This window comes from Rosa rugosa, chromosome 7 (genome assembly GCF_958449725.1).
Source record: "Rosa rugosa chromosome 7, drRosRugo1.1, whole genome shotgun sequence".
NCBI classification, from domain to species: Eukaryota; Viridiplantae; Streptophyta; class Magnoliopsida; order Rosales; family Rosaceae; genus Rosa; species Rosa rugosa.
In genome coordinates, this window is record NC_084826.1 from 86,781 (window position 1) to 113,936 (window position 27,156).

At 39.8% G+C, this 27,156-nt stretch overlaps 1 protein-coding gene across 1 annotated transcript; it reads left to right on the top strand.

The window, feature by feature from the left end:
* The first annotated feature begins 58 nt into the window (after positions 1-58).
* On the top strand, positions 59-21,623 carry LOC133720037 (uncharacterized). Its single transcript, XM_062146233.1, has 5 exons — positions 59-560; positions 697-784; positions 8,664-8,772; positions 19,629-20,456; positions 21,352-21,623. Exons 1-5 carry the CDS (start codon positions 374-376, stop codon positions 21,382-21,384), a joined length of 1,245 nt encoding a protein of 414 aa, XP_062002217.1. The 5' UTR covers positions 59-373; the 3' UTR covers positions 21,385-21,623.
* Positions 21,624-27,156: the final 5,533 nt, after the last annotated feature.

Here is a 27,156-nt window from a genome sequence, read left to right on the forward strand (position 1 = left end):
AAGAAAAAATTTGACAATTTTCAATTTTCATCTTGCAAGCTGCAAGTCAATAAGCGACTTTTTTTTTTTTTTTTTTTTTTTTTTTGAGAAGAGACTTTTGTTTTGTCCATTGGCGTTGGGCATGATATTCTGAAACTGCCGGCTAAGTTTCCACGGGGCAATCCAAGCGGCAGGCCATAGCATATAATTTGGATATAAACTCCCAAGCATGCTTCTGCTTTTCCATCTTTCTAATTACCTCTTTCTTCTTCGATCGCTCTAGGATCGATCGGACATTGCAAATATATGCAAAAGCAACAGACTGTTTGTTTATAATTAAGTTTGCAGCTAGCGCGCTAATATTAACTAATAGTCTAGTAACTAGCTATAGCCCATGAAGAATACAAGCTGCAGGAGGAGAGTCCCCGGGATGCCATTTACTAATAATGGACGGATCAAACAGGAGACAGATCATCCTGATCAGGAAGATCTTATTCTCTTCCGGGAATTGCACAAGCGCGAAAAAGAACGCCATACTGTCACCCTCCTCCAGCCTGTTTCTGAAGAGTTTGAGCCAAATGGTATACCCGCGACGTGCTTTCATTTTCATATTTATATTAATTATATATATATATTATGTGCTTGCTTCTGCCGGCCTCCCTTTGATTAATTGCCTGGAATATCAATTCAACTATACACCTTGCCTCCAATATACAGGAAACTATCAGCTCTACAGAATTGCATCTGCCAAGAAGGGATCTGGATTTGAATTTCTTGCTGAAAACGAGAAGAATGATTATGATTGGTAACTCGCCTTTCACCCACTTCCCCGGCCCCTAAGTTAATTTATCTGTTTTCGTTTACATAATCAATTACTGTCCCGTCTATAATATGTTAATATTTTAACCTCAATCCTTATACCATGATATAAAATGGTTCCTAGATGGTACCTACTCTTACTGGAGTCGTAAATTGTTATTCTCGAGCAACTTTCATAATGATGTCTGAAAATAGTTAATATGATAGCATCAAATTGTTTAGGTTGTTTTCTTACTATAGGTGCAAGAGTGAAAAAGTGAGACTAAGATTAACCAGAAAAAACAAATATGGAAATGGTGACGTATTGTTGAGAGTATATATGAATCTTTATAAGAAGGGCATTTGGGTCAATTTCATCAATTGTCAATTAGTTTCAATGCAATAATACTTCAGGGCGGGTTAAGTTGTCCATGTGTATATTTTGAAGCCTTGAAAATTGTGTAAGCCCAAAAGATTGGTTTTTTGTCCCTCATGCTACCAATCTTCATTGACAGTGTATTTAAACTATGGATGTAGTGTTAATTATTCCAAATAACCAATAACCCAAAACTCACCAATAAATTATATAGAACTTATGGAATCATAATATATGAGTAGTGCTCTTTCATAATATGAAATCAACACTCTAAATCTTTAGATTCATTTCATGATTTAGGTTCGGTCAAAATTAATATGCAACTTAATCATCCTATAGTAATTATATCAAACTCAATTTTGTTTAACCCTAAACCTCAAATCCCAAAATTTAAAACCCTAGACTTCAAAACCAAAACTTTTGCTACTTTTTTTAGGATTGGGTTTAAAGTTTAGGATTTAGAGGTTTGGGGCTTGCTATTATGTTTTTTTTATCTTTTATTATTGGTTTTGAGTTGGATATGGTAGATTAAGAAAAAATCTTTTATGCACCGACGGTGTAAGTGAATCAACGGATCTAACAGATCAGCTGTTGATATTTATTGACATTAATAAAAAGAATAACCAAAAAATATATTTAATGTTATCCAACTGTCTATTCCTGTTTGTGCAAGTGCATGTTAGATGCACTGAATACTGTCTCGGTAGATTAAATTGGCTATTAGTTTTAGTCTAATTAGGTTTATTAGATTATAGAGTGTAGGAGGGTTAAAAGGTATCTCTGACCTAGCTGCTCTGCTAGGGTTGCTCTTTAGCTTCCTGTCCTCGACAAAATTCTCAAACCTTATGGCTATCGCCATAACTGGCCTTAGCCTATTTTTCTTTTCTGTGTTTGTCGAGATTAGTGATGGTGGTGGTGTGGCTCTGTGTGCATGTTCTGAAGTTAGGTGGTGGCAATTGGATAGGAGTTGTGCAGCGATGGGTGGGAGGCATTGTTGGCCTTCCCTTGTTCTTGTGAAGGGTGGCGGAGCTCCTTGGGCCAACAACGTTGGCCGTGGCAGTTTGGGCGATGTTGGGTTGCGGGGGGTTTTTTTTTTCTCTGTCGATTGAGGTGATTTTGGCCCAAATGGTAGTGGTGGTTTGGAGTTTGGTCTATTTGACTTCTCTGTTGATTGTTGGTTCACGGGGTTTTAGAGGCTTAATGATGCTGATAAAAAAGTTTGCGGTGTTATTACCAAGGCTAGGGCAGTGGTGAAGCTGTAAATGGTGACTGTGATGGTGTCGGTGGTGGTAATGTTAAGGTGGAGTTTGTCGAAGCTGGGCCTCCTCAGCCTCCGACTAGGGTTTGGTCAGGTTCTAGAATTCCTTGCTTGGCATCCACCTTGGTGGTGGTAGCCATGGTGGTCTGGTTGATTGTGTTTGATGTTAGCCAAATAGTCACCCTCAAGTATAAGGGCCAAGTTATAGTATAGGGGATTATGAGTAGGGATATCGTACCCAAGAGATTGGAAAACCCACTCTAGCTAAGGAAAACCTAAAGGACGCTAGATGAATATGCAAATGTACAAATCACAAACAATGGCTCACAAGTGAACCAATGTTCATGGTGATTATATGCAAGATGAGGTAGTGGTTTGATTTTGGTTTTGGAGATGATTTGATTTGGAAACAACTAAATGCATACTTGAAATGTAAACTAGGCTCAGCTAAATTAGATATAATGAAATGGATGAGAGTTAGGACTCAAGGTTTTCACATTTAGCATCTCTTGCAAACAATAATGCTTCTATAGTGAATGATGTCATTTTAATTAGCCAATTTTTCTCCTTGCATCCCTCTCGGGTATTACAAGGGACATGCTCATTTGATGATATCAAGCAACCCCTCTCGGGTGTAGTACTTAACTACTTAAGTCATGCATTTCAATCCGGTTAAATATCTAATGCATTAACTGTTAGCCTAATAGTCACCCTCCACTATAAGAGGTACATGTAATAGTATATGGATTTAAGAAAGCTTGTTGAACCCACGAGGATTGGATTCCTTTCACTAGCTAGGGTATGAACCTAAGGATAGCTAGAATATGCAAATGTACAATCACAAACATAAATTCACAAGGAAATCTAGGTTCATGGTGAGTATGTGCAATATGGAGTAGTGATTTGATTTTGGTTTTTGAAGATAGTTTTGAATTGAAAACAACTAGATGCTCAAATGTAAACTAAATTATTCTAAACTAAACTAGTGATCAAATAGATGAAAGTTAGGATTTAGATTGTCTACCACTAATCTCCCTTGCAAGTATTGATGCATTTCAATATGAATGATGCTAAATTAATTAACCAATTTCTCTCCTTGCATCCCTCTCGGGTATGACAAGGGACATGCTCCTTTTGTGATATCAAGCAACCCCTCTCGGGTGTAGTATTTAACTACTTAAGTCATGCATTTCAATCCGGTTAGATATCTAGTGCATTACCCTAAGTGCATAAAGTTTGGAGATGAAGAAATCATGCAAACCAACCAAGCTTATCTCTAAGTGATTGTAATTCACAACCCCTACATGCACACCTAGTGTGCTTTCATGCTTTAACATTAAAAGGTTACCAATCTCTAAACATTATATCATGACATAGCAAACACACATACTCAAAGTGGTAAAGTCTAAGCATATGCATTCAACTCTTGAACTAGCATGTAGGCATGTTAAAGAAAATTGCATAACATCATATTATAGCATCAATCCATACAAGATTGGCTAGGGCTTTCAACCCTAGCCCCAACAAAGTAACTACTCACTCATATTCATACAAATTAACACCAAATCTAAAATACATCAAGGAAAATTAAGGAGTTTAAGGAAAGAGTAAACTAGTTGAAGCTTGACAAATTGATGACTAGCTCCTCCATGGTTTTCCTCCTTCAATGCCCTTAGATCCTCCTTGATGGTGGAATGAATGGATTATGAACTTGTTGATGTTGATGATGAATGGAATGGTGATGAAGATATGATGCTTCTTTGGCTAATTTTGAGTGGTAGTGATGGAGTTTGTGGTGGTGGTGATAGAGTTTATGGTGGTGGAAGATGGTAGTTGTGGTGGTGGTGATGGAGGAGATGGAGTAGTAAGGGGAGTATGAATATTATGAGTTTGGATTTTGGGAGGTGGATATGGAGGTTTTATGAAGGAGATGAAAAGAGAAAGAAGATGTAATGGGTGATGCCTCAAGAGTGTAATGAAGGGATGCTTATATAGAGAAGAGACAAATGAGTAAAATGATGAATGGAAGCAAAAGGGAGCAGCTCTAGCATTGTAAGAAGCATGGAGGTGGAGTATGAGAGTGGTAATAGATCCTAAAAACAAGTGAAATAGGTATGGAAGAGATGGAGTAAAAAGGGTGAAGTTATGATGAGCTATGAGAGTGTAGTGTAGAAAAAAATGACTTAGGAAAAGAGAGGAGCAGCTGCTCTCTTTGTTGTCCATGTGAAACATGAAAATAAAAGGAGTGTTGGAGTGGTTTTGGCTCACCAAAGTCAAGGAGACAAGCATGGGAGAGAAAGTGTGCAAGGGATGCCTATTATCCAAAAGATAATATGATGGATTAATCTTGCCATAGTCTTGTAGGATTCATCTAGGGCTCTCCTTGATAATTTCAGTATCATAGACCTTCCAAAAATGCACAAGAAATCCGGCCAAAGAATGTTCTAGGTAAAACTGCCATGTTTTGACTAGGATACGTCTCTGAAGCTTCCTTCAATTGAATCTCCACCGAGACTTTGGAATTAGCCTTCAAATTCTTCATACCAAATATTCCTTAATAAGTTTAGATCATCCGGGTAAAATTTCAGAGTTTAGTTCATTGTGGTTTGGCCGGAAATGCTGCCGGAATCCATACAGGTCCTGTTTTGCCGTTTTCGTCTTTTAGTCAGAATTTTGGACCAATCTTTTGAAGGCTTTCCACTCCGAACTAGCTCTTGCACTCTTCATAAGAAATGATCCTTAGGATGTCTAGAATAGATCTTGAAAGTTTCAACTCATTTGAAGTTCATTTGGTCAGGCTGAAGCTCCTCCTTCCTTGTCTAGCTTGCTTTCTTCTAGCCGGAATAGGAAAATGTGCCCATTAAGGTTGACTTTTTAGTGCATTTCCATACTTCTCCATCATTTCCTAGCATGATAAGAAAAACATAATAAATATATATAAATAAACACAAAGGTTAAGCAAAAGTACAAGATTAGGGGAATAATGGAATTGGATTAGTCAACATTAAATTGGACTTTAGAACAAGTAATTTCCATGTTTTAGGGCACAAATATGTATATGAATTATGATCCAACATTAACCTAAGTGCATAAAGCTTGGAGATAAAGATATTATGTAGACCAACCAAGCTTATCTCTAAGTGATTGTAGTTCACAACCCTAACATGCACATATGATATGCTATCATGCTTCAAACAACCAAGGTTAATGAAGCCCTAATTGTTTCTCATGTCATGATAAATATTCATACCCAAATTGATTAAGTTTAAGCATAAACATTCAACTCTTGAACTAGCATGTTAAAGGTGCTAAAGGAAAGTGCATCAAATATAATATTTACATCAATGTCATACAAGATTGGCTAGGGCTTTCAACTCTAGCTAGCCCTAACAAACTAACTACTCACTCATAGTCAAACACATAAGCTCCAACATGTTTATGAACATCAAACTAGCTAAAAAGTATGGATAGAGAAGTAATTAGTGATGATCAAATTGAGGATGGTGTAGATGAACTCATAGAGGTTTTGTCATGGTGATGGTGATTCCTCAAATGATGCTAGACTCATCTCCTTCTTGTTCAAAGATTGATGATGGAATATCAGATGCAGAAATGATCAAGTGGTGAAGCTTTATGTATATGAAATAGAATGGGTAGATGGAAAAGATGATGAAATTGGTGGTGGTGGTAATAGATGTTATGGATTGATGGTGGTGGTGATGGAGGTTTTGTGGAGGAGATGATAATGGATTGTAGAGAATATGGGGAGAAAAAGATGTAATGTAGTGGTATATGGGTGATGGTCTTAAGAGTGTAATGAAGGGATGCATGCTTATATAGAGAAGAGAGAGAGAAGTAAAATGATGAATGGAAGAAAAAGGGAGCAGCTCAAGCATGGGTGAAGCTTTATGTATATGAAATAGAATGGGTAGATGGAAAAGATGATGAAATTGGTGGTGGTGGTAATAGATGCTATGGATTGATGGTGGTGGTGATGGAGGTTTTGTGGAGGAGATGATAATGGATTGTAGAGAATATGGAGAGAAAAAGATGTAATGGAGTGGTATATGGGTGATGGTCTTAAGAGTGTAATGAAGGGATGCATGCTTATATAAAGAAGAGAGAGAGAAGTAAAATGATGAATGGAAGAAAAAGGGAGCAGCTCAAGCATTGTAAGAAGCATAGATGTGGAGTATGAGACTGGTAATAGATCCCAAAAACAAGGGAAAAATGTATGGAACAGATGGAGTAAAAAGAGAAAAGTAGTGATGAGCTATTAAAGTGTAGAGTAGAAAAAAATGACTTAAGAGAAGAGAGGAGCAACTAGCTCTCTTTATTATGCATGAGAAACATGAAAATGAAGAGTGTTGGGGTGGTTTTGGGTCACCAAAGTCAATGTGACAAGCATGGGAGAGAGTACATGGGAATGCTTATTATCCAAATGATAATATGATGGATTAATCTTGCCATAATCTTGGAGGATTCTTCTAGGATTCTCCTTGATAATTTTAGCATCATAAACCTTCCAAAAATGCACAACAAACCTGTCCAAAAAGGATTCTCGGCCAAGTTACCCTTATTTGACTAGGATTTGTTTTCTACTTCTGAAGCTTCCTTCTTGGATTAGGTTTGACTTGCTATTCCCATGTTTCTGGATGGTTGTCGACTCCTACATACTCTATGACATCATGTCTTCTAGAATGATCAACAAACTTCAATAAAAACTCCAAGTAAGTCGCCGGAAAAGATCTCCGAAAAAGCTTCGTGAAAAGCTGACAGTTTCTGCCTTCTCGGGAAGCCTACTTTGAGTGTTAATTTCAGTTGCTTTGATGGCATTTCTGACCAGCTCTTAGGCTCATGTTCTACTACAACATCATGTCTTTAAGGAATGCTAGCCCTTTATGCAAGAGTCTACTTGGAGGATTGCAAGAAAAGCTCTCCAAAACTATTCCCCATAAGCTGATTCTGAACTGCAGTTTTCTGCTTTCCAGCAACTATTTTGCACAACGATTTCCGTGGAATTCCCTTGTGATTTCCGGCCAAATGAGTAATCAAACTTAGTTCTTTGCATCAATACTTCATGGTTAATGCCTTCGTTGCTCCACTTAAACTTCTTTTTTTTCTAGAATTGCTACACGAAATACTTGTGCCTCCAAATGTGGTGGTGCATGGAAAATTCGCAAAATTTTACTTTTTTCTCCTCTTGTCAAGATTTTCTACAAAACATGGAATTGGATTAGTCGATACTAAATTAGACTTTTAGAACAAATAATTTCCATGTTTTAGGCCAGAAATATATATATGAATTATGATCAAACATTTGACGTACACAATGTTTTATCCGTCTGTGGTGGTTTGACCAGCGGTGATCACGACGGCTGGATGGAAGTTGCTTCACCAACTATGGAATCCCTGCTACCCCAATTAATGGGCTAGGGTTTCTAATTGTTTGGGTTGGACTGTGGTGGTGGGCTTGGCTGCTTTTGGCCCATCATATATTTAAGATTTTAATTTTAATTTTAGTTTTTGTCATTATTCCCTTGTCTAAGGGGAAAATGATAATTTTTCTCTTTTTTCTTTTATCGAAAAGATTTCAAGGGGAATAGAAGTTTTGTTGTCTTTTTTAATTTTTCTTCAGAGCTCTAGTTTCCTTTGTTTAAGGCGTGAAGTCTAAAATGTGGTTGTACTGAGAGTGTGCTAGGTGGTTTATTCTTTTAGGAATAGGTTGTGTTGGAGTACTCTGTGTAACGGCTCTTTCTGTCGAACCTTAGGGATGTGTCATTATTGTACTGTGTACTGAATTATGAAATGGGATGACCTCTTTACTCAAAAAAAAGAAAAAAGAAAAGAAAAAGATTATAGTGTGATTAGTTTCATATTATGATGTTAACAGGTTAATTTTATAGTTCTATTCCACAATATAGAGTACAAAGCGTAGTTTGATTGTCATTAACATTTTCATGACATATAGTATGCTAGGAAAGTGTAGTAAACCAAGCTTAATTAGTTCAGCCCTTAGCTTCATGTGAAAATTACTATTGATTTTCTTTACCTTAAGCGACTAGCAAGCATGCCTATGAGGATGCCAGTGTCAGCTATAATTGTGCTTCTTCCTTATACGAATTTCTTTTTAATATATATATATATATATATATATATATATATATATATATATATATATATATATATATATATATATGCGCGCGCGTGTATATATAAACAACTAATTAATTCACTTTTACATACATTAAGGTTAAAAACACCGCCGGCAACTCCTCTTTTTCCCTCTTTAGAAATGGACGCAAATAGCCCTGAACTCATTATTCAACGGGAAATACCAATTCTCCAACCTCTTTCACGGGTACGTAAGTGAATACAACTTTACAGTTTTTTTTTTATATATTTTTTTATGGTCACATAATTTTTTTTTTTTTTTTTTGCATTTTAGATTTATACATTTTTGTTTGACTTGGTAGTTTATGTTCCAAAACTTGCAATTTCTGGGGGTGTATTGTATTTGGATTTGTGCAGACTTTTTTTAAATGAAAGACCTTTAGAAAACTCCACAGACTCTTTAAAAAGTTGATAGTGTTTAAGGAAAAATGAATTGGGCGAGAATTGAGTTGTGCTTTCATTGATAATAGAGGCCTCCTTATATAGAGGATTACAAGACATAGAATCAGAGTTCTACAAGGAAAGATAATCGTACAATTAATCGGATATCTATGAATATTTCCGAGAATATCTCTAATTCTAAACTCTATTACAACTACGTCAAGTAACCTAGAGTTTGGGCCAGACACATATTCTGGATTTACTTGAACACTCCCCCTTGTGTCGCCCAAATATGGTGCTCCTCTCGTTGCCTCATTAAAAACCTTACCGAGTAACAAAAACCATGTAGGACAAAAATAACCTCGGTCGAAGGGGAAAAAGAGCACAACACACCCTTCACGTTTCGAGACCATACATGTAGACATTTCCCCCTAATGTCTGCATCTCCCCCTGATGACTACGGTCATGGGAGTTCGGATAACTTCCGCAAACGATGCTACCAACATGTTCCTCGAAAGTGGAATTTAGGCAATGACTTAGTGAGTAAGTCTGCCATACTGTCCTTGAGGAGAGTCTGTTGTTGCTGATTATCCTTGGTGTTGTCATTTTTTATGTAGCCTTGCTTCATTTGTTCAAAACAAGCAGCATTATCCTAAATGCTCGCAGGCTCATCTGTGGTAGACTTCAAACCACAATTTTTCGAACATGTGTAATTATGGATCCAATCCATATACATTTACGAACCACTTCGTGAAGAGCAATGATCTCTGCATTGTTCGAAAATATAGCGACTAGGGTCTGTTATGTAGACCTCCAAGATATCATGGTCTTTACCCATGGTGAACACTTAACCAGTTTGAGAATGACTTTTGTGTGGGTCAGAGAGATACCCAACATCAGCAAAACCTTCCAAAACGCTTATCGTTTTGGGATGGGGATAGTGGACACAGGCCAGAGTTGGCGGCGTTCCTGGTGTGTGATGGGTTCGAATCCATCGTCTCTCTATAGGGATAGAACAAACCCATATCAATCGTACATCTCAAGTACCGAAAGATATCTTTTACACCAATTCATCCAATGGCGTCGCTTTGGCGCAGAGCTATATCTAGCTAACAAGTTCATGGCAAATGAGATGTCCGGTCTTGTGCATTGAGCTAAGTACAATAATGCGCCTATTGTACTCAAGTAAGACACTTCTGCCTCTAGCACATCTTCATCATCATCCTTCAGACGAAGAGGATCCTTTTCTGGATCAAGACTACGGACGATCATGGGGGTACTTAAAGGTTTGACCTTGTCAAAATGCCTAAGCATCTATCAACACGATGCTCAAGTTCCAAACCGAGACATAATCGTGTTCTCCCAAAATCCTTCATCTCAAAATCGGATTTCAAGTGTTCAGCGGTTTCCCTTAACTCTTTAAGGGCTTCCAATGAAGATCATGTCCAATATGAACCGTGATAGAATCCGAAACTTGTTATGAAAACGCGCGGGTATATCCCTTCCCAATCAAGTAGTCACTTTAGTGAGCGTTTCAATCTTATTGCAAACGCGCTCCGTGGTCTAGAGCCACTTGACTTGGGTAAATGAAGTCCATCATGAACCTTCATGTATATTCCGTATCTAGATCCCCATAGAGATACGTGTTGAGCACATTTGTAAGCTGCATGTTCAGTTATTTGGAAACTACCAAACTGACAGGGTAGTGGAGTGCAATGACATCTATTACGAGAGAATATGTCTCATCGTAGTCGATTCCAGGGCGTTTTGTGAGAAACCTTGTGCCATAAGGCGAGATTGCCACCTCTTTTTCTCATCACGCTTTCTAACGAAGACCCATTAGTCAATAGGTTTTATGTTTAGGAGGTGTTGGCATCACCGGCTCGAAAAACCTTCCTCTTCGTTAGAGAATTCAACTTAACCTGGATCACATCTTTCCATTTAGGCCAAATTTCTCTACGTTGGCATTCATTCCTCAACGGAACGTGGTTCGATATCATCGGACTCAACAAACTCATGCGCAACTACATCATCAATTATGATGGAGTTTCTATCCCATGTCTCATGTACACTAGTGTAATTTTCATAGAGCTCTATATTCTCAGGAATAGGTTCTGACGTTTAGGCGTCCCCCAACGGTAACCATAACCCGGAAGATTCTCATGAGATGGATTTTGAGTGTCGATGATCCAAGGATTGAGTTGTGCCAAAGTATCATTCGAACCCACGGGCCTTCCACGCATCCTAGCTGGGGCCATGGCCTATAACGCCTGAGTGCCACTCTCTTTGGCGTTGGTGCCATGCCTACTTCCGTGTAGGGTGGCGCTACGTCCTCTCGTAAGGACGTCCTTCCTTGCAGGCATATTTGCAGCAGATGTGTGATCTCGTCACTTTAACAGAGATCAAGATGAGACATAGTGGGGACAGGTCACGACAATTCCTGTCGTTCCTGCTGAACATCCGTGTTCTTATCTACCCCTAATGACGGGAAGACTGTCTCATCAAAGTGACAACCCGCAAATCTAGCGGTAAGGAGATCGCCTTGCAAGGGCATTAAGTGGCGGACGATTGTTGGAGTCCCAAATCCAACGTAGTTGCCCATTCGTCTTTAAGAACCCATTATAGAGCGCTGTGACGGCGCAATTGACACATAAATGGCTCACTCAAATGTGCGTAAGTACGATATTTGTACCCAGTCACTAGCTGTAACGCAGAGGTAGATTGAGTGGCAGTGGGTCGTAGACGAATTAGCATAGCTGCATGCGATATTGCATCACCCCAAGCGGATATAAGGAGGTTGGTGCGCATTACCAATGTCCGGACTACCATCGTAGTCGTTTCCGCGAGACCATTTGGGTGTGATCATGGGAATATGATGTCCAACATCAGTCCTATTGCAATAACCATCGAAAGTCTTCGATGTAAACTCTCTAGCATCGTCAAGTCCAATTGACAGAATATGATGATCCGGGGAGTGAGCCCATTGTCATATGATATGTGCTTGGAGTGTAGCAAAAGCAGCATTATAAGTGGACAATGGCATAACACGTGACCAGCGTGTTTGCGTGTCAACCAACATCATGAGATATTTAAACGTCCGCAAGTTGGTTGAACTAGTCCACAGAATCCCTATGGATTCTATGTAAGAACATAATGAGTATTTTTATATCCTTTGCATAGGACGGTCTCAGTCCTAATTTTCTTAAGGAACGTGCTTTGTAAAACGAGCGAGAGGCTTTAGAAGCAACCGATGAGGATTTTGGTTGGGCCTGAGCGTCAGAAACGCTATTTGAAGCAAGTTGGTGATTGCAGCATCACCTGGGGCGCCATCACACTTAGTCCAAGAATCAACTTTTGATTCATGCTTCATTTCGCTCGAGAGAATGGATGTCCGTGTGAAGTCTTTTGTAGACGGATCATCATATCATGACTAGGATGATCTATCCTGTCGTAACAAAGCCAATATGTGTCTAAATCCAAGAGATCTTCTCTCATAACTTTTATTAGATTATTAGCTCGAATAGTGACATAGAGTCCACTAGAGAGATACATAAACTTCTCTAAGATGCGCATTTGTTCGCAATCGTTAGAGGCATTGCAAAGGAACTCATTTCCGTTCTCTACATACGTTTTCGCATGGAATTCGTTGGCTATTCATAGGTGCGATTTTCCCTAGGAGCGTAGATAGTTTCTGTGACAGTAATCAAGGTGCCATTTGGCAAGTAGAACTTGGGCTATTCCATGTCCTTGAATTAATACTGATGGCCCAGCCATCGTAGTCACAAAGTAATATGCTCAGAATCAAAATGGAGTCATAATGAAAAGAACTCGAAATTTTATTCATAAGCCAACATAGTACATCATTGTCTCTTAACCATTAGGAGAATCTAATCCAAATGCTAGCTAATGCAAAACAAAGGTAGTCGTTTGACTTCTTTCGGTAACTCCAAAATAAATATGACTAGGTGAGTAGAGAGATGTCGGTGGAGCAAAGCTCGCTTAAGTACCACTTATCTCAAAACCTTCCTAGACATCATACTCATTTTGGATGAGCATATGTGAAGAAAAACTAAACCAATGACATTTACCACAAAGTATATGGCAATTGCCTATTACATCTATTGGAAAAATAAAGACTTAAACAGAATTGGCGATCTATTGATCCCAGCCAGATTTGTAGTCTTCAACCCTTTGTCCAATTTGTTCAGGTTACTCATCCTGAACGAGAACAAGGAATTAGGGTTAGTTTCGGAGCAAAAAAGGCTACCACGAAAACAAATAAAATTTCTGAGCGTAGTCGCTTCCAAGAAATTAGGAATTTCTGAGCGTAATCGCTTCCAATAAATTCAATTCCAAGAGGTATTGGATTAGATCGAAACAATGACGTAAGTGGTCAATCATAAATTCTCTACAAACTCTAAGTTTAGAGATCTTAACAAGCTCCAAGCTTGGAGTGAGCACGAACCCCCACAGTTCGGCTTAATTAGGTCTCCCCTATGATAAAGAAAGGGGGGTAGAAGAAGGGAGGTTGCAAGTCCCCGGAAAAGAAGAGAAATTAAATGTAAAAACTCTAAAAAAACGGGAACTTTTAGAAAAAAAATACCTCGAAATAGGTCGCTGGAAAATTTGGCCTGAAAAAGTGGTCGGAAAAAGTCGCCAGAAAGTGGCCGAAAAGTCGCAGGAAAAGTGGTTGACCGGCGTTGACCAGAAGGTTGACCGGAGGTTGACGTGGCACTGATGCTGACGTGTCAGGATGAGGTGGCGCTGTCGCTGATGTGGCTGTGGTGCTGACGTGGCGATGTTGCTGACGTGGCAGCGGCTGTGGGTCATTGGGCCGAGTTGACTTTGGGCTTCTGGGCTTGTTCCTTTCTTCTTCTGGGCTGGACCTTCTTTCTTCTTCTGGGCTGGGCCGGGCCTTCCTTTCTTCTCTCGTTCTTCTTCTTTTCTTCTTCTTTCTTTTCTGCCGGTTCAAGGTGCAGCCAGAACTTTTGGCTAGTTCGGGGACTAAGTGGCCGGTTCAGGGGAAAAAAATTTCTGGTTCCCTGATTGTGGGATCGAGACGCTGTTTCTATAAAAATTTGGTAGCAATTGGAAGTTTGGAAGGTGGTGAACCGGTGAAATATTTGCTGCGGGTGGTTTGGAGCTTCTGGTGGCCGGTTCGATAGGTTTCCGGCCGGTTCTTGGGGTGGCGCAGCCGGTTCTGGACTCCTGGGATGGAAGGCTTCAAGGTGGGCCGCCGGGGCCGAAAGGGTTTCAAGGTTTTGTATTCGGATTTAGGGTTTTTGCTATTAGGTTTTAGGGTTAGGGATTCGTGTTGATAACGTGTTTAAGGAAAACTGAATTGGGAGAGAATTGAGTTGTGCTTTCATTGATAATATAGGCCTCTTTATATAGAGGATTACAAGACATAGAATCAGAGTTCTACAAGGAAAGCTAATCGTACAATTAATCGGATATCTATGAATATTTCCGAGAATATCTCTAATTCTAAACCCTATTACAACTAGGTCAAGTAACCTAGAGTTTGGGCCAGACACATATTCTAGATTTACTTGAACAGATAGACTATTATTGATTTCTTAAAACAATTGATTTTAGCAACAAACTTTTATTGATTCATGAAAATCTATATACTTTATTATGAATGACATTATGAATGACTTATATATTTCCTAGCATGTACAAAAAATAAAAAAACAAAACCAAAGCAACCCAAACACAAAACAAGATAATAACTTGTTGCCTCTTCAATGCTCAAGTATCTTCTAAAAGTAATTGACTCAAATGAATAATTGTTACTCTGTCTAGCTAGTTTGTTCTTATTCCTAATCTACCAACAACATAAAGATACAATATGGATCACTTTATGTTTATGGTTAATTATTCTCATCAATTTTGTTTTCGCCAATTAACATATATCATAAAAATATTGGTCAATGACTTGATCTATAATCAATCAATTGAAATTCAATTGTTCAACCTTTTTTTTTTTTGAACCATAATATAAATTTAAGTAGGGCTGGGCATGGGACGGGACGGGACGAAATTGTGGTGATCCCGGTCCCGGACCCGGAAATAAAACTCGGGACGGGACGAGACGGTTATGGCACTTTTTGAGAATTGATCCCGACCATCCCGAACCCGAACGGGACCGGGACGGGATCGGGACATCCCGAAAAGAAAAAAGAAAAAAAAAACGCCGAATACAAGTTCTGCATCAACTATAACTCCATAAGCATCAACTATAACTCCACCAATTCCTGCATTGTTCACCATGCAACTAATCAATTATACAACTAAACACGCCGGATACAAGTTCAAAAATTCAAAAGTGAATAACAAATATTTATTTGGATTATTTGCTGCAATGCTGCCACGATCCAACACCATGCAACTAATCAATTATACAACTAAACACGTATACAATTCAATTGCCAAATTAGTACAGAAAGCAGCAAAGCAAATATCCATACACAATATCATCCAAAACGGCAAAACAAGAGCAACCCAGAATAATTGAATACCCAGCAAAGCAGCAACTTACCAAGCGTCCAAGCAAGACTTCGACTGAAGATTGAAGAATCTAACCCAAAATATGGAAGAGAGCAAAGGAGAGGCTGGAGAGCAAAGGAGGAGAGGCTGGAGTGCAAAGGAGAGGCTGGAGAGCAATCGAATTGATGGAGGTGAATTGTAGATCACTCGGTCTTGTGCCTTGATGGAGCTGAATTGATGGAGGTGAATTGATCGGTGTCTCACTCGGTTATTGTTGATCGGTGTCTCACTGGCTCATATTGTGGATTGTGAACGACAGAACGAGAGGTCGAGAGGAATGAACGAGAGGTCGAGAGTTATCTGCTAGGTCAAAGTGTCAAACTAAAAAACAAAGAAACAAAATGAGTTTTAATACATCGAGACGGATCGGGACTTTGAGGGATTCCAGTCAGCCAAACCGAAGCCCGTCCCGTTTTAACGGGACGGGATGGGACGGGCCCAAACAGTGAAAAATTAAATTTCAAAACCGTCCCGTCCCGGCAATTTTCGGTACGGGCCCGGGTTGGGTTCGGTTTTCCGGTTTCAGGTGCCCACCCCTAAATTTAAGTCAATGAGAATAATTAATAAGATAAAATTCAGTATGTCATAGCAACACTGTTCAAGGTTTTAAGGATATATAGACCACAATATTTGGGTTTTAAGGTTTCATAAATCATTTTTATTGCTATTAGGGTTCGAAGTATCACAATTGAAAGAAAAAAAAAAAATCACATTCAACAACTATAATGAACATGTTGGGTATCAAAAAACGTTGATATCATAAAATATTAGAGGAAAGACAAAAAATCAAGAAAAAGAGATGATGAATGACCAACCTCTTCGCGCACAGAGAGAAGAATTTGATAGACTTTTTTTTTTTAAGAATGAACTTTGATAGACTTTTTCAAATCTTTTGTGTGGAGGCTGGAAAATGATTGGAGTTTTATATGTATAGTTAACACTACAAAGTCCATGATTATCCATGATTTTCTAATTCCATAACTATGAATGATATTTTGAATACCTCTGTACTTTTATTCATTTTTAAAAGTCCTAATTGAATACCCCTAGATTTTGGTGGAATTCATGAAGTCATTAAAAATCTTAATTGAATACCTCAAGACTTTCATGGACTGCTAAAAGTCTATATTGAATACACCCAGACTTTCAAATTCCATAGATTTTTTTAAAAGTTCCACTAATTCCATATACAATACACCCCCCTTCATATCTTATTTAGTTGTAGCAGTCTCAGTGACACATTATGACCTGACATCCTAGCCGTGATATTATAGAATTTAGTTAGTAAAAGCTAGCAATTTCCCATATTTATGCACACGGTGAAAACAATTTTTTTTTTACCAGTTATTATTATTTTTGAATCAATCGATCAATGATTGTCATTCATCACAAGCCAGAATAGGCCGTTACATACCGTTCCGCTGCCATTTAAATAGACAGACAAGAAGATAGTGGTAGTACCCACAATGATACATAGAAATAGACCTACTCATTATACATTCAAATTCGTAGAGATAGCGGCTTCCTCCATTGGTACTACGCCGGAGGCGCTAGAAAACTAGGTTCCTAATACAATCCTAATACAAGGAAATTATTGTAATTAGACAATAAAGCTAAAAACATAGAGTTGGACCAAGGGCCAAAGCCCTAGCCCAAATGAAAGCCAAGCAGCCCAACAAATAAGAACCCAAACTCAGGCCTAGCAAGAAAGTAGGCCTAGAAGGTAACTCCGACCCGCCCGGAAGCCATTCTGCAGCCCTGATGCGGCGCCGCCCGACTCCGCTGCCACAATCAGCCCGACCACACTCATCCCGACCCATGCCACCGTGAAGCCGCCCAGTCGATCCAGCGCCCACGAAAACCTGGCCACCACGAAGCCCCTCGACCCATATGCCGCCACGATGCCAACCCATTCGATTAAGCACCCCGACCCATGCCGCCGTCTGCAGCACCTTCCGCCACTGTCGACGAGGCCCACCGGACCCGTGCAAACACAGCCTCGCGCTGCAGTGTCGTCCCCCCGATCCGGCCCTCCATCCTGCAAAAACCTCAAGCCTGAGCACCTATTCATGGGAGCCCAGGACAAATACCATCAATCATCCCGTCCGGCAGCAGCCAGCAAACGTCGTAGGGTCCGGCAAAGCCATCCAGGACGTCCGGCGCCACCGGACGAGAAAACGATCTCGCAGCCGAAAGGACTTTAGGGTTTTCCTAGAGAGAGAAACCTCTCGGTTAAGTGAAATTTATTGGAAATTTTTTACCAGTTATTATAGAATCAAAGTAATAGGAGATAAAAGTGGGTTTTAGGAATTTCTATTTATATATTTAATTAAAAAAATCATATTGTCTTGTCACGCCCTTCATAATTAATTTCTAATTGGTGAAGTTTAACTGTCCCAATTCGATCCTCAGGCTTGGAAAACCGCTTCCCGACCATCTTGGCTAATGTTATTATGAGTATGTATGTAGCAACAGTAGTTTCTAGTTTGGCTTTTGAAGAAGATGAACTTTGACAACATTAAGTTTTAGTTTTAGTGCGTAATCTCATAGGTTTCAATTAACCCAACATTGTATGATCGTCCATTTGTGGTAATATCAAGTCTAATAATGACCCATCAAGGGTGTGTGTGTTTGGTGGGGTGGTAAGGCTTTGGTCTCATATATAAGAGGTCAGGAGTTCGAGCCCCATCAAGGGTGGGAGTGGGGTGGGGTTTTTTTTTTAAAAAAAAAAAAAAAAAAAAAGTCTAATAATGACCCTTGTGATTGGAGGGAAAAAAAATATATATAGGAAAAGTTTTTGGAATAAGCTGTTACATAGCTTTAAAAAGTATAGCTTGAACATAAAACTTTTCTCTCATTCGTACCTTAATTTTTTTGAATCAAAGGAGGTCAGTCAGATTTATAATTCAGCAAGCAGTACCAGAAACGACACACCCCATAGGGGCCGACAGAAAGAGCCGTCCTTTAGGACATACAAATGACCTATACTAAGACAGAGCCTCGCACTCCTGGGTACACCCACCTTTTAAGGACAAATAAGCACCTTTATTCTAACAAGACCTAGACACTCAGAAGCAAATAAATTAAAAGGTAACAACCGAGCGACTAGACCTTGCGACCCATAGGGAAATTAAACATTGCAATCCGAGGATGCAGCACTTGCATCCCCCACAAAACCTTCATTTGCACGCAATTCCTCTAGAAGTGTCTCAGAGTTCTTGCATGCCTTCTCCACCGAAGCTTGAATCACACGAAAAGTGTCACGAGCCCAGTTTAAGGCCCAAAAGGCCCTGCCATTCCACTCTCTCCCTGGACCAGCAGGCCCTAAGCCAGCCCAACCCATAGATGGGAGCCCAGTAGCTTCCTCCGTCCAGCCTCCGTAGCATGAACAACCCCATCTACTATCACCGTGCCGGCGCCAGGAGACCGGCTCCTCCGACGAGCTAGAACCATCCACAATCACCCTTGCCACCGAAGGCCTACAACCCGAGCAGAACATAGGATTCCGGGACCAACCAAAACAACCAGGAACTCCAACCGTTGCACCACCGTCAAGAGCCGTAGACCCTGTTGAGCAATTTGCTTCACATCGGCCATCCTTCGCCAGCGAACGTGCAATGAGATCGGATCAAAAAACCCAACCCACACCGCCGACACTCGGCCTTGACAACACCCCATACATGGACCTCCATGGAAACCCAATCCGCATATGATCCACCCGCCATGCAAAATCATCGAGTCCAACACCACCATCACCACTAAAACTCGAAACTACCACAGGAACATCGTCACCCAACGCAACGAAGGAGAGAAGAAGCAGCCAGAGAATGGCCATGGCCTCTATTGGCGAGCAATAGAGGAAATCAGAGAAGCGTCCGCCGCAAAGGAGAGGTTCTCAAACCCTAGCAGAGAGACGGCTAGGTCAGGTATTTTTTAAGGGAGTTTTATAATTCGTACCTTAATTTACTACGCTTAAAAGGAGAGTGGTAATGTGAAAATTGTGAAAAGGAGAACTTTTTTCCCATGGAACATTTCATATATAGTATAGAGTTTTGAGCAAATAACTAGCTAATTGATGAAATGTTCTAATGAAAACCAACGTTATATCAGTTTGCAGCTGCCAATTGCAAGTCAGAGGCGGTAGATGAGCAAAGCAATGGGAGACCAAAATCTGGAAACCCAAAATCAAAACTCCCCCTGAGGTCCGTCACGCCGAGTGCTCAAAGACGGAGCACATTAATATCGAATTCAACAAATCAAACAAAAATTACCAAAGTTGCTGCAGTAATTAGAACAGATGTACCAATTTTGAACCAGCAGAAAGTAATCAAATCGACCGCTGATCATGATGACATGATCATCACACGGAAAACAAAGCCTACAACGACAAGTACTAGAAGTGGTGTTGTGTCCCCTCTTCCTCTTGTGAGATCAGCAAATAATATTCCAGCTGGCTTTTCTAACGAGAAACCACCTAATCTGAGGACAGAGCAACGCTCAATATCCGCTACACGGGATCGATCATCTCGGGCCAAATCAGCTGCAGCACCTGTAAGTACTCACCTGCAGAGATCAGCATGCACAGCTGAACCAAGGAGGCCACAATCATGCTCATCAATAGCAAGCATCTCTAGGGATCGGAAAGTAATCAGTAGTAATGTTGAAGGGAGCGTGCAGCTGGATATCAAGTACTGTACTGTCAGTGAAGGCGATTTGATCAATACCAGTAGTCCAAACGGAATAAGAAGTAATCAAACAGGAAACGGGGGGCAAATTTTGGGGAGTAGGATGGTCCAGAGAGTCATGAGTGCAAGATCAAAAGCAGCTACTCTTGAAGAGAAAAATAAGAGACCAAATTCTCGGTTTCCGCTTAATGAAACCTCTGGATTTGGTAGAATGATTCCCAAGAATTCAATGGATACAACTCTCAAACAAATGGTATGGTTCTTTCTTCTTCATGCTTACCCTTTCATATCTTCGTTTGCATGAATATCTATATAGATACAAATATTATTTTATAGTTAAATTATTTAACATTTATGTAGCAATCATATATATCCATGTAAACGAAGTACTGAGCGTGGAGGTATATGAATATCCTTGCTTCCGCCACCCTGCATGCAACTTGATTAATTAATTAGTTTAAAGACTAGCTTGTTCATTTTTTAGGTAGTTATTCATAAGGGTTCTTGACCCAAAGACAAAAAGTATCAATATTGAAGCTTAGAAACATATTGGATCCTATTTTATTGGTAGCTCCTGGAAATTCTTCACCAAGATTTCAGGCCTGCATGCCGAGGATTTGGCTTCTCTGCTAGAACTATAATTTGCTAGAAAAAAAAACTGCAAGGGATGAACTTGAAGTGACTTCTTGATGCTTCTTGATGTGGCATCATCTTGCCCTTAAATCTATATCTGACAGCTGTGAGTAAAATTCAAGCACATTATAGCATAATTATTCTAGCAGAAAAGCCGAGTCCGCATGCCGAATCCAGAAGAAAAGGATTCTTGGGGAAGCGTGCTTGATCTCTTTTGTTTGATTAGCCAATCCCCATATGTATATGTCTACTAACATTTACCCAACTGGTTTTTATCAAAAAAAAGATTTTACCAACTGGTGACATATATATAGCTAGCTGGCTGTCGCGTATCCTTGAAATTTAGTCATTCAAAACTATATGCGACGAAAGTGGCTCTTCTCTAATAATGCTTCAGTGATTCTCGATTTTTTTCCTTTCTCATTGAGTGGGTTCAGTTGGTATCAAAATAGTGCTGTAATGAGTACGTTCCTCATCGAGTAATCATAATTATATTTTTGCTCCATTGTCTGTAGGTGGCGCCAAAGATAAAACGGGATGGAGTTTGATTACTAATAGTCTAATAGCCAAGTGTGAGGCTAAAATAACTACTTAAAACTGCAAATAATAAAGGCAGTGGAGTTTTAGTGGCATAGGAACTTGTTTTGGTAATCATGTACGATTTGATGATATATGGCCCGTAAGAGTACTGTATAACTTACGTTTTATAAGTCCATATATATTTTCTGTAATAAAGAAGATTTCATTGAAACATTACTTGTTTAGAATGACACCCCTTATAAATTCAGGAGCAGTTACAAACCAATTCTGGTTGTCACTAAAACACAAAGCTTGACTAGCTAGCTAATTTATTTGCTATATTATTGGCATCACGTTGAACATGAATAATCTTAAAATGAGCATGTCCCCCTCAGCAGATCTCTTACATCTTCTAAGAGGAAACCCATATTAGAACAATCTGTAGTCTCTTCATTCAAAGCTTGATCAAGCAGCATGCAATCTGTCTCAAATTCAACTCTATCAAAGGGTAATACCTGAGCCGATTTCATAGCTTCATGTAACGCGGTCATTAATTCAGCATGGAATGGAGACACTATCTAACTGCCGCATTGTAGCTGCCTTGAATCCGCCTACATGATCACGCAATACCACCCCTGAACCATCTCTACTGCTTGAGGAGATGAAGGAGCCATCACTGTTACATTTAATCCACCCATTTGCCGGAGGATTCCACCCCCCTTCTTTGCACACCCGGAGCCTTTTCTTTAACATTGGCCTATGAAAACTCATTAAACCAACACATAGCTATCATAACAGCCTCATTTGGATGGTGCCTTGATCCTTCCCACGATTGTGAGTTCTAATTTTTCCAAATAGTCCAAACAAGCATAACTGCTTTAGCAAACTGTTAAGCGATTATTAGTTCATAATTTCTGTAATTTGAAATTTTTTTTTTTTATCGGGAAGTTAGGTTAGTAACGCACACACCCATGTAGTGGTATCCCAGCACCTACACCTTCATTGCGGTGAAAGCCAGACTAATCCACTGCACCGCAGACACACGAACCCAAAGGGTCCCTCAAATCTGCTGGCCACGGGATGGAACTGGGATTCGAACTCTAGACTTGGGGGTTCCAGACTAGGCCGTTCGACCAGCACACCACACCACGTGGTTTGTAATTTGAATATTAATTAAATCAAATTCAAGTGAAAGCCTATATATGTTAACTTGTTAAGTGATTAAATCAAATACGTGTAAACCCGACTACTAAACCAGGAAACCGAAAAACGTAATGATTAGGACGTGGCCTGAACTGTGAGACATATTATATTTGAATAACGAGAATGTACACATGGTATCATATAGGGTAAATTCCTTCTATGGTATATGAAGTATGGCCAATTGGACACTAGGTACCAAAGTCTTCAAAAGAGGACAATTTGATACCTAAACTTATACCTCGTTTGACACTTTGGTACTTCTGTTAATTTTTCAATTTAATGTAAGGGTAAAATTGACATTTAGAATATATGTACAAAAACAAAATAAAAAACATGAGGTTTGTGGAACGACCCTTCATCATTTTATGGTATGAATTAGTGCTTATGGGTTATGTTGAAGCTGAAATAATCGAATCTTATGTTTTTAGAAATATAGTAATCGTGATTTGAATACCCACGAGACTACTCCACTGAACTATGTCTAATCCACTGAAAGTGATCTCTTGAGTGTTCAAATCATGACAACTATATTTTTTAAACATAAAATTCAATTATGTCATCTTTAACATAACCCAAAAGCATTAATTCATATTCATTTTATCCCAAATGACCCAAAAAATGATGAAGACCCAGGGTTGATGGTCATCAACCCACAAAACTCATGTTTTTTTTTTATTAATGTTAGAAACCGAAGACTCTAATTAACGTAGAGTTAGAGATAGAGAGAGAGAGAGAGAGAGTAAATGAGACACGAGAAGTATAGTGGTTCGTTTCCCGCCTTAGCGGGAAACTACGTCCACTTGAAGTGTTGCACTATTGTGGGTTGCGGCCCAAAGGGATTACAAAATATGTAATGGGATAGAGTTTAAGTGGGAGGAGGGGTCCCTTTTATAGGTAAGGGAACCCCTCTCCTTTACATTTTCTTCAATGTGGGATGCAAAACCACTATTTTAGTCTTAGAAAGCATGTTGTGAAGGTAACTTGGCAAGGCCGGGAAGGTTGCTTCCCGGCGAGGTCTTGGCCGCTTCCGACTACCACGGGGTAGGTTGTATGTCGGGCTACAGCATGTATGTCATGGTTGGGCCTCACCATGGCTTGTGGGCCCACTACGAGGGTGTTGCTTATGCTTGGTGACATAGAGAATGAGCCATGCTAGTGGAGGTATCTACATTTTTTTTTAATACATATATTCTAAATGTCAATTTTATCCTTACATTTAACTGAAAAAATTAACAGAAGTATCAAACTGTCAAACGGAGCCTAAGTTCAAGTATCAAATTGTCATCTTTTGAAGACTAGGTACCAAAGTGTCCAATTGGCCATACCTCAGGTACCATAGAAGGAATTTACCCTATCATATATATCTAGCCTTCTCTCTCTGATGGTGGGTCTTCTTGCCCTATCCTTACCATCTCCTCCTGATGACGGCAGTGGGCACTGTGATGGTAGCTTCAGCTGTTTTGAAGCACCTGGATGGCCTTGATCATCCTCTCTTCCTCAATTTTTTCAGAGGATCCTAGGCGTATGGCTGTGAGGGCGGGTTTTGATCCCTAATGGGATTGAGACTTTTTGATTCACCTCTGGCCATCTTTGATGGTGTTAGTATAAGATTATATGTGTTTGCACTCCCTATACAAAACAATAAGTCTTAATCCTAGGTTAGAACTGTGTATGTGTTTGAGGTGAAGACTAAAGCCATTGGAATACAAGATCAAGACCCCAACTAATCTTTATGAAGCTCTTAAATGTAAATCAGTCATTTCATATCACAGTATCTTTATTTCTTGATTGTGTTTTATCGGGATTGCCCTGTTTCAGTCCTGAATATGTCTAAGTGGTGTCAATGCATATTTATTGTTAATTTTTCAAAGAGGTTGTCTTGGTGATCAAGACTACCACTTATTGGTTTGTTGGGTTGCATATTAACTGTTTTTAATTGAATAAGAGTTTTTCTATTGAAACCTCCAAATTTACTCACTTACCTTCCTATGCTTGTTACACCTCCTATCAAATTTTTAAATACTAAATTTACTCACTAAATTTACACCTCCTTTTTTGTTTCGGGTCGGGTCGGGAGCTTCCTTCCACACCACGATGATGGTGGAGAGCCGAGGCCGACCGCCGAAGGAGTGACGGAGCGCTACCCCCTGGTGGCTCTGATCCGATCACTCTAAAGGAAGAGGGGAAGGAGATGAGTTATAGGTCATAGACCTCTGTCTGGCCAGCATTGTAGCATGGTTGGGCTAACCCATTTTCTTTTCTTCTTTTCTTTGGGCTTGATTTGGTTTGGGCTGGTGGAGAGTGGCAATGCATTTAATTTTTGCTTTGAATAATTGAGCTTCACTTGGCTTTTACCCTATACTACCCTTGATCGTTGTTGTTTGCTGATTGATGAGTGGCGATCGATGTACACCATTAAAGCTCTTAGGCATCAACGCTCGTCAAGTTGGTTGCTCTGATTTAGGGTTGGATAGGTGTAGGGGTTTTGTATTTTTTTTTGAATTTTCTTTATTAGTTTGGTTCTTTTGTTTTTGGTTTCTGCACTACTCTATGTAGACTGATTTGGGTATCGAGATGTAATATGAGGAATTCTCGAATTCCTCTAGCTTGACCGAGAGAGGTCGTTGCTATTACTAATGGAACCTGATTCCGTTCCCCTAAAAAAAAAAAAGTTCCTCAAATAACATCACTTATATGATTTGCAAACAAACTATTATCTTAAAAATAAAAAACTTAGCCATTTCAATATTTTAATTACTCTATAAATCTTAATTACATGTCCATTCCTTAATTAGACAATATAAACCTTTTATCCAATAAAAAAAAATCAACACAAGGTATTAGGTTTCAAAAATTAATTTCCAATCAACAAGAAATTGTTTTAACATAAACTATTCTGTAGTAAAATTGTAATTATGAGTTGTGCACTACTAGAATATCAAAGTAAAAAGAGAAGTTTTTTATTTTATTATTATTATTATTATTATTTTTTAACTCTAGTCAAAACCTAGCCGGCAGCTAGGGATTCGAGTTCAGCTGCGACAGCGCCATCCTTACGGCTAGACCCCATCGAGCGTAGCAGCGGTTGACGTCGGGTCATCTTCCTCTGTTTCACAATTCAAGGTTGTGGTTCAGTCTTGCTTCAGATCGATTCATGCTCTGTTTCGATGGGTTTGGTCGACAATCTAGTGCAGGTGGATTCTTGCTTTGTGTAGATCGGTGGTGTTCCCGGGAAGCAGAGGAGGTTTCGCACCGGCTTGGGCTCGATCTCTGGTTTCCAGCCTTGGTCTAGCATGGTAGACGAGCGGCGTGCATGTGCTTGATTGGAAGCAGTGCGGTGTCAAGTCGGGGAGGCAAGGAGGCGGGCGTAATCCAACGACTTGCTGCAGTCGATCTGATGTTGTGGTCGAAAGGTTTGCCGCCGGAAGACATGACAGTGGCGAAGGCAACGGAGCAGCAGTACAGGGAGGCCCCTCCTCCATTTTCTTGGGTTTGGGCCTGGGCTTAACTTTGGGCTGAGGGGGCAGAGGAGTTTTCCTGCTAAGAAAGACTTGATTTGGGCTAGGGCCTACGGGCTTGAGCTTAGGTCAAGGCAATCTGGGCCCTAATGTATTAGGGTATTGAGCCTGTGTGAGGTTGGATAAACTTCTATGAGTATTCTATGACGTTTCTAGTATTTTGCATGTACCACAATTACGTGATTGACAAGTGAGGCTAGTTGAATGATTTCTTTTCCGTAGGAGGAGAGGTTTTTTTATTCTTGTACATGATCGCTTAAATGTGAGCGTCCCAGTGATCTTAATGGTTTGCTCTTACTTAGGTAGGTAATTCAATTTTTCTTACCAGATTTCTTATGTAAGTTTTTGTAAACTCTAGCCTTTGACTGTTGATCTAATGAATTCAACTTCTAATTCAAAATGACGTGTTTTTTCTTTTTTGTTTTTCTTTTTCTCTTTTAGATGTGCAAAAAAAAAAAATGAAGAATAATCATTTTTCTCTAATGATTATTTTATTCTCTATTTTCTACACCTCATGGTTAATTATTTCAATAGTTATTTAGATTTTTTTTCAATTGCTAGCTCTTTTGTTTTTTTGGGCAAATATAATGGACAGACTTAAGTCATAATAGGATTTGGTGTATGATAAAAATAACATTTTTGGGATTAGGAATGAGACGACCTAGCAGAGCGCTGGGGTTTGGGAGCGTCCCCTAGTGTGGCACCGCCTGCAACTCTTCCTATTCTTTGGAGGTCCTTTTAGGCTTCAGCCTAATTTTTCTTGGCTTCGTTCGGTGCCGGATGAGATGTCTTGGTGATGATTTTCAGCGGAAAGCGGTGCGACGTCGGTGTGCTATTCCAGAGATGGTGCTCTGAGATGTCTTTCAGATCGGATTGGGGCTTCTTGTCAGACGCACAAGCTGGTTGGTAGCGTGCGTTCTGAATTGGCTCAGGGAGGCTAGTCACGGTCGGAGGTCGTGCCCTTCGTTCTGATGCGTGTCCATGGGTGGTCGGCAGCGGCAAATCTCCGTCGTTCTCTATCGGACGCAAGCGACCTTGCTTTGGGGCTTAGATCAATCTGGTGTCGGATTGAGGACGTTA

Bases quoted from the DNA above. Each gene is read 5' to 3' on its own strand.
- LOC133720037 (XM_062146233.1), top strand. From the start codon at position 374: ATGAAGAATACAAGCTGCAGGAGGAGAGTCCCCGGGATGCCATTTACT. The intron at 561-696 runs GTATACCCGCGA...TCCAATATACAG, and splicing joins TGAAGAGTTTGAGCCAAATG to GAAACTATCAGCTCTACAGA. The intron at 8,773-19,628 runs GTACGTAAGTGA...ACGTTATATCAG, and splicing joins TTCTCCAACCTCTTTCACGG to TTTGCAGCTGCCAATTGCAA.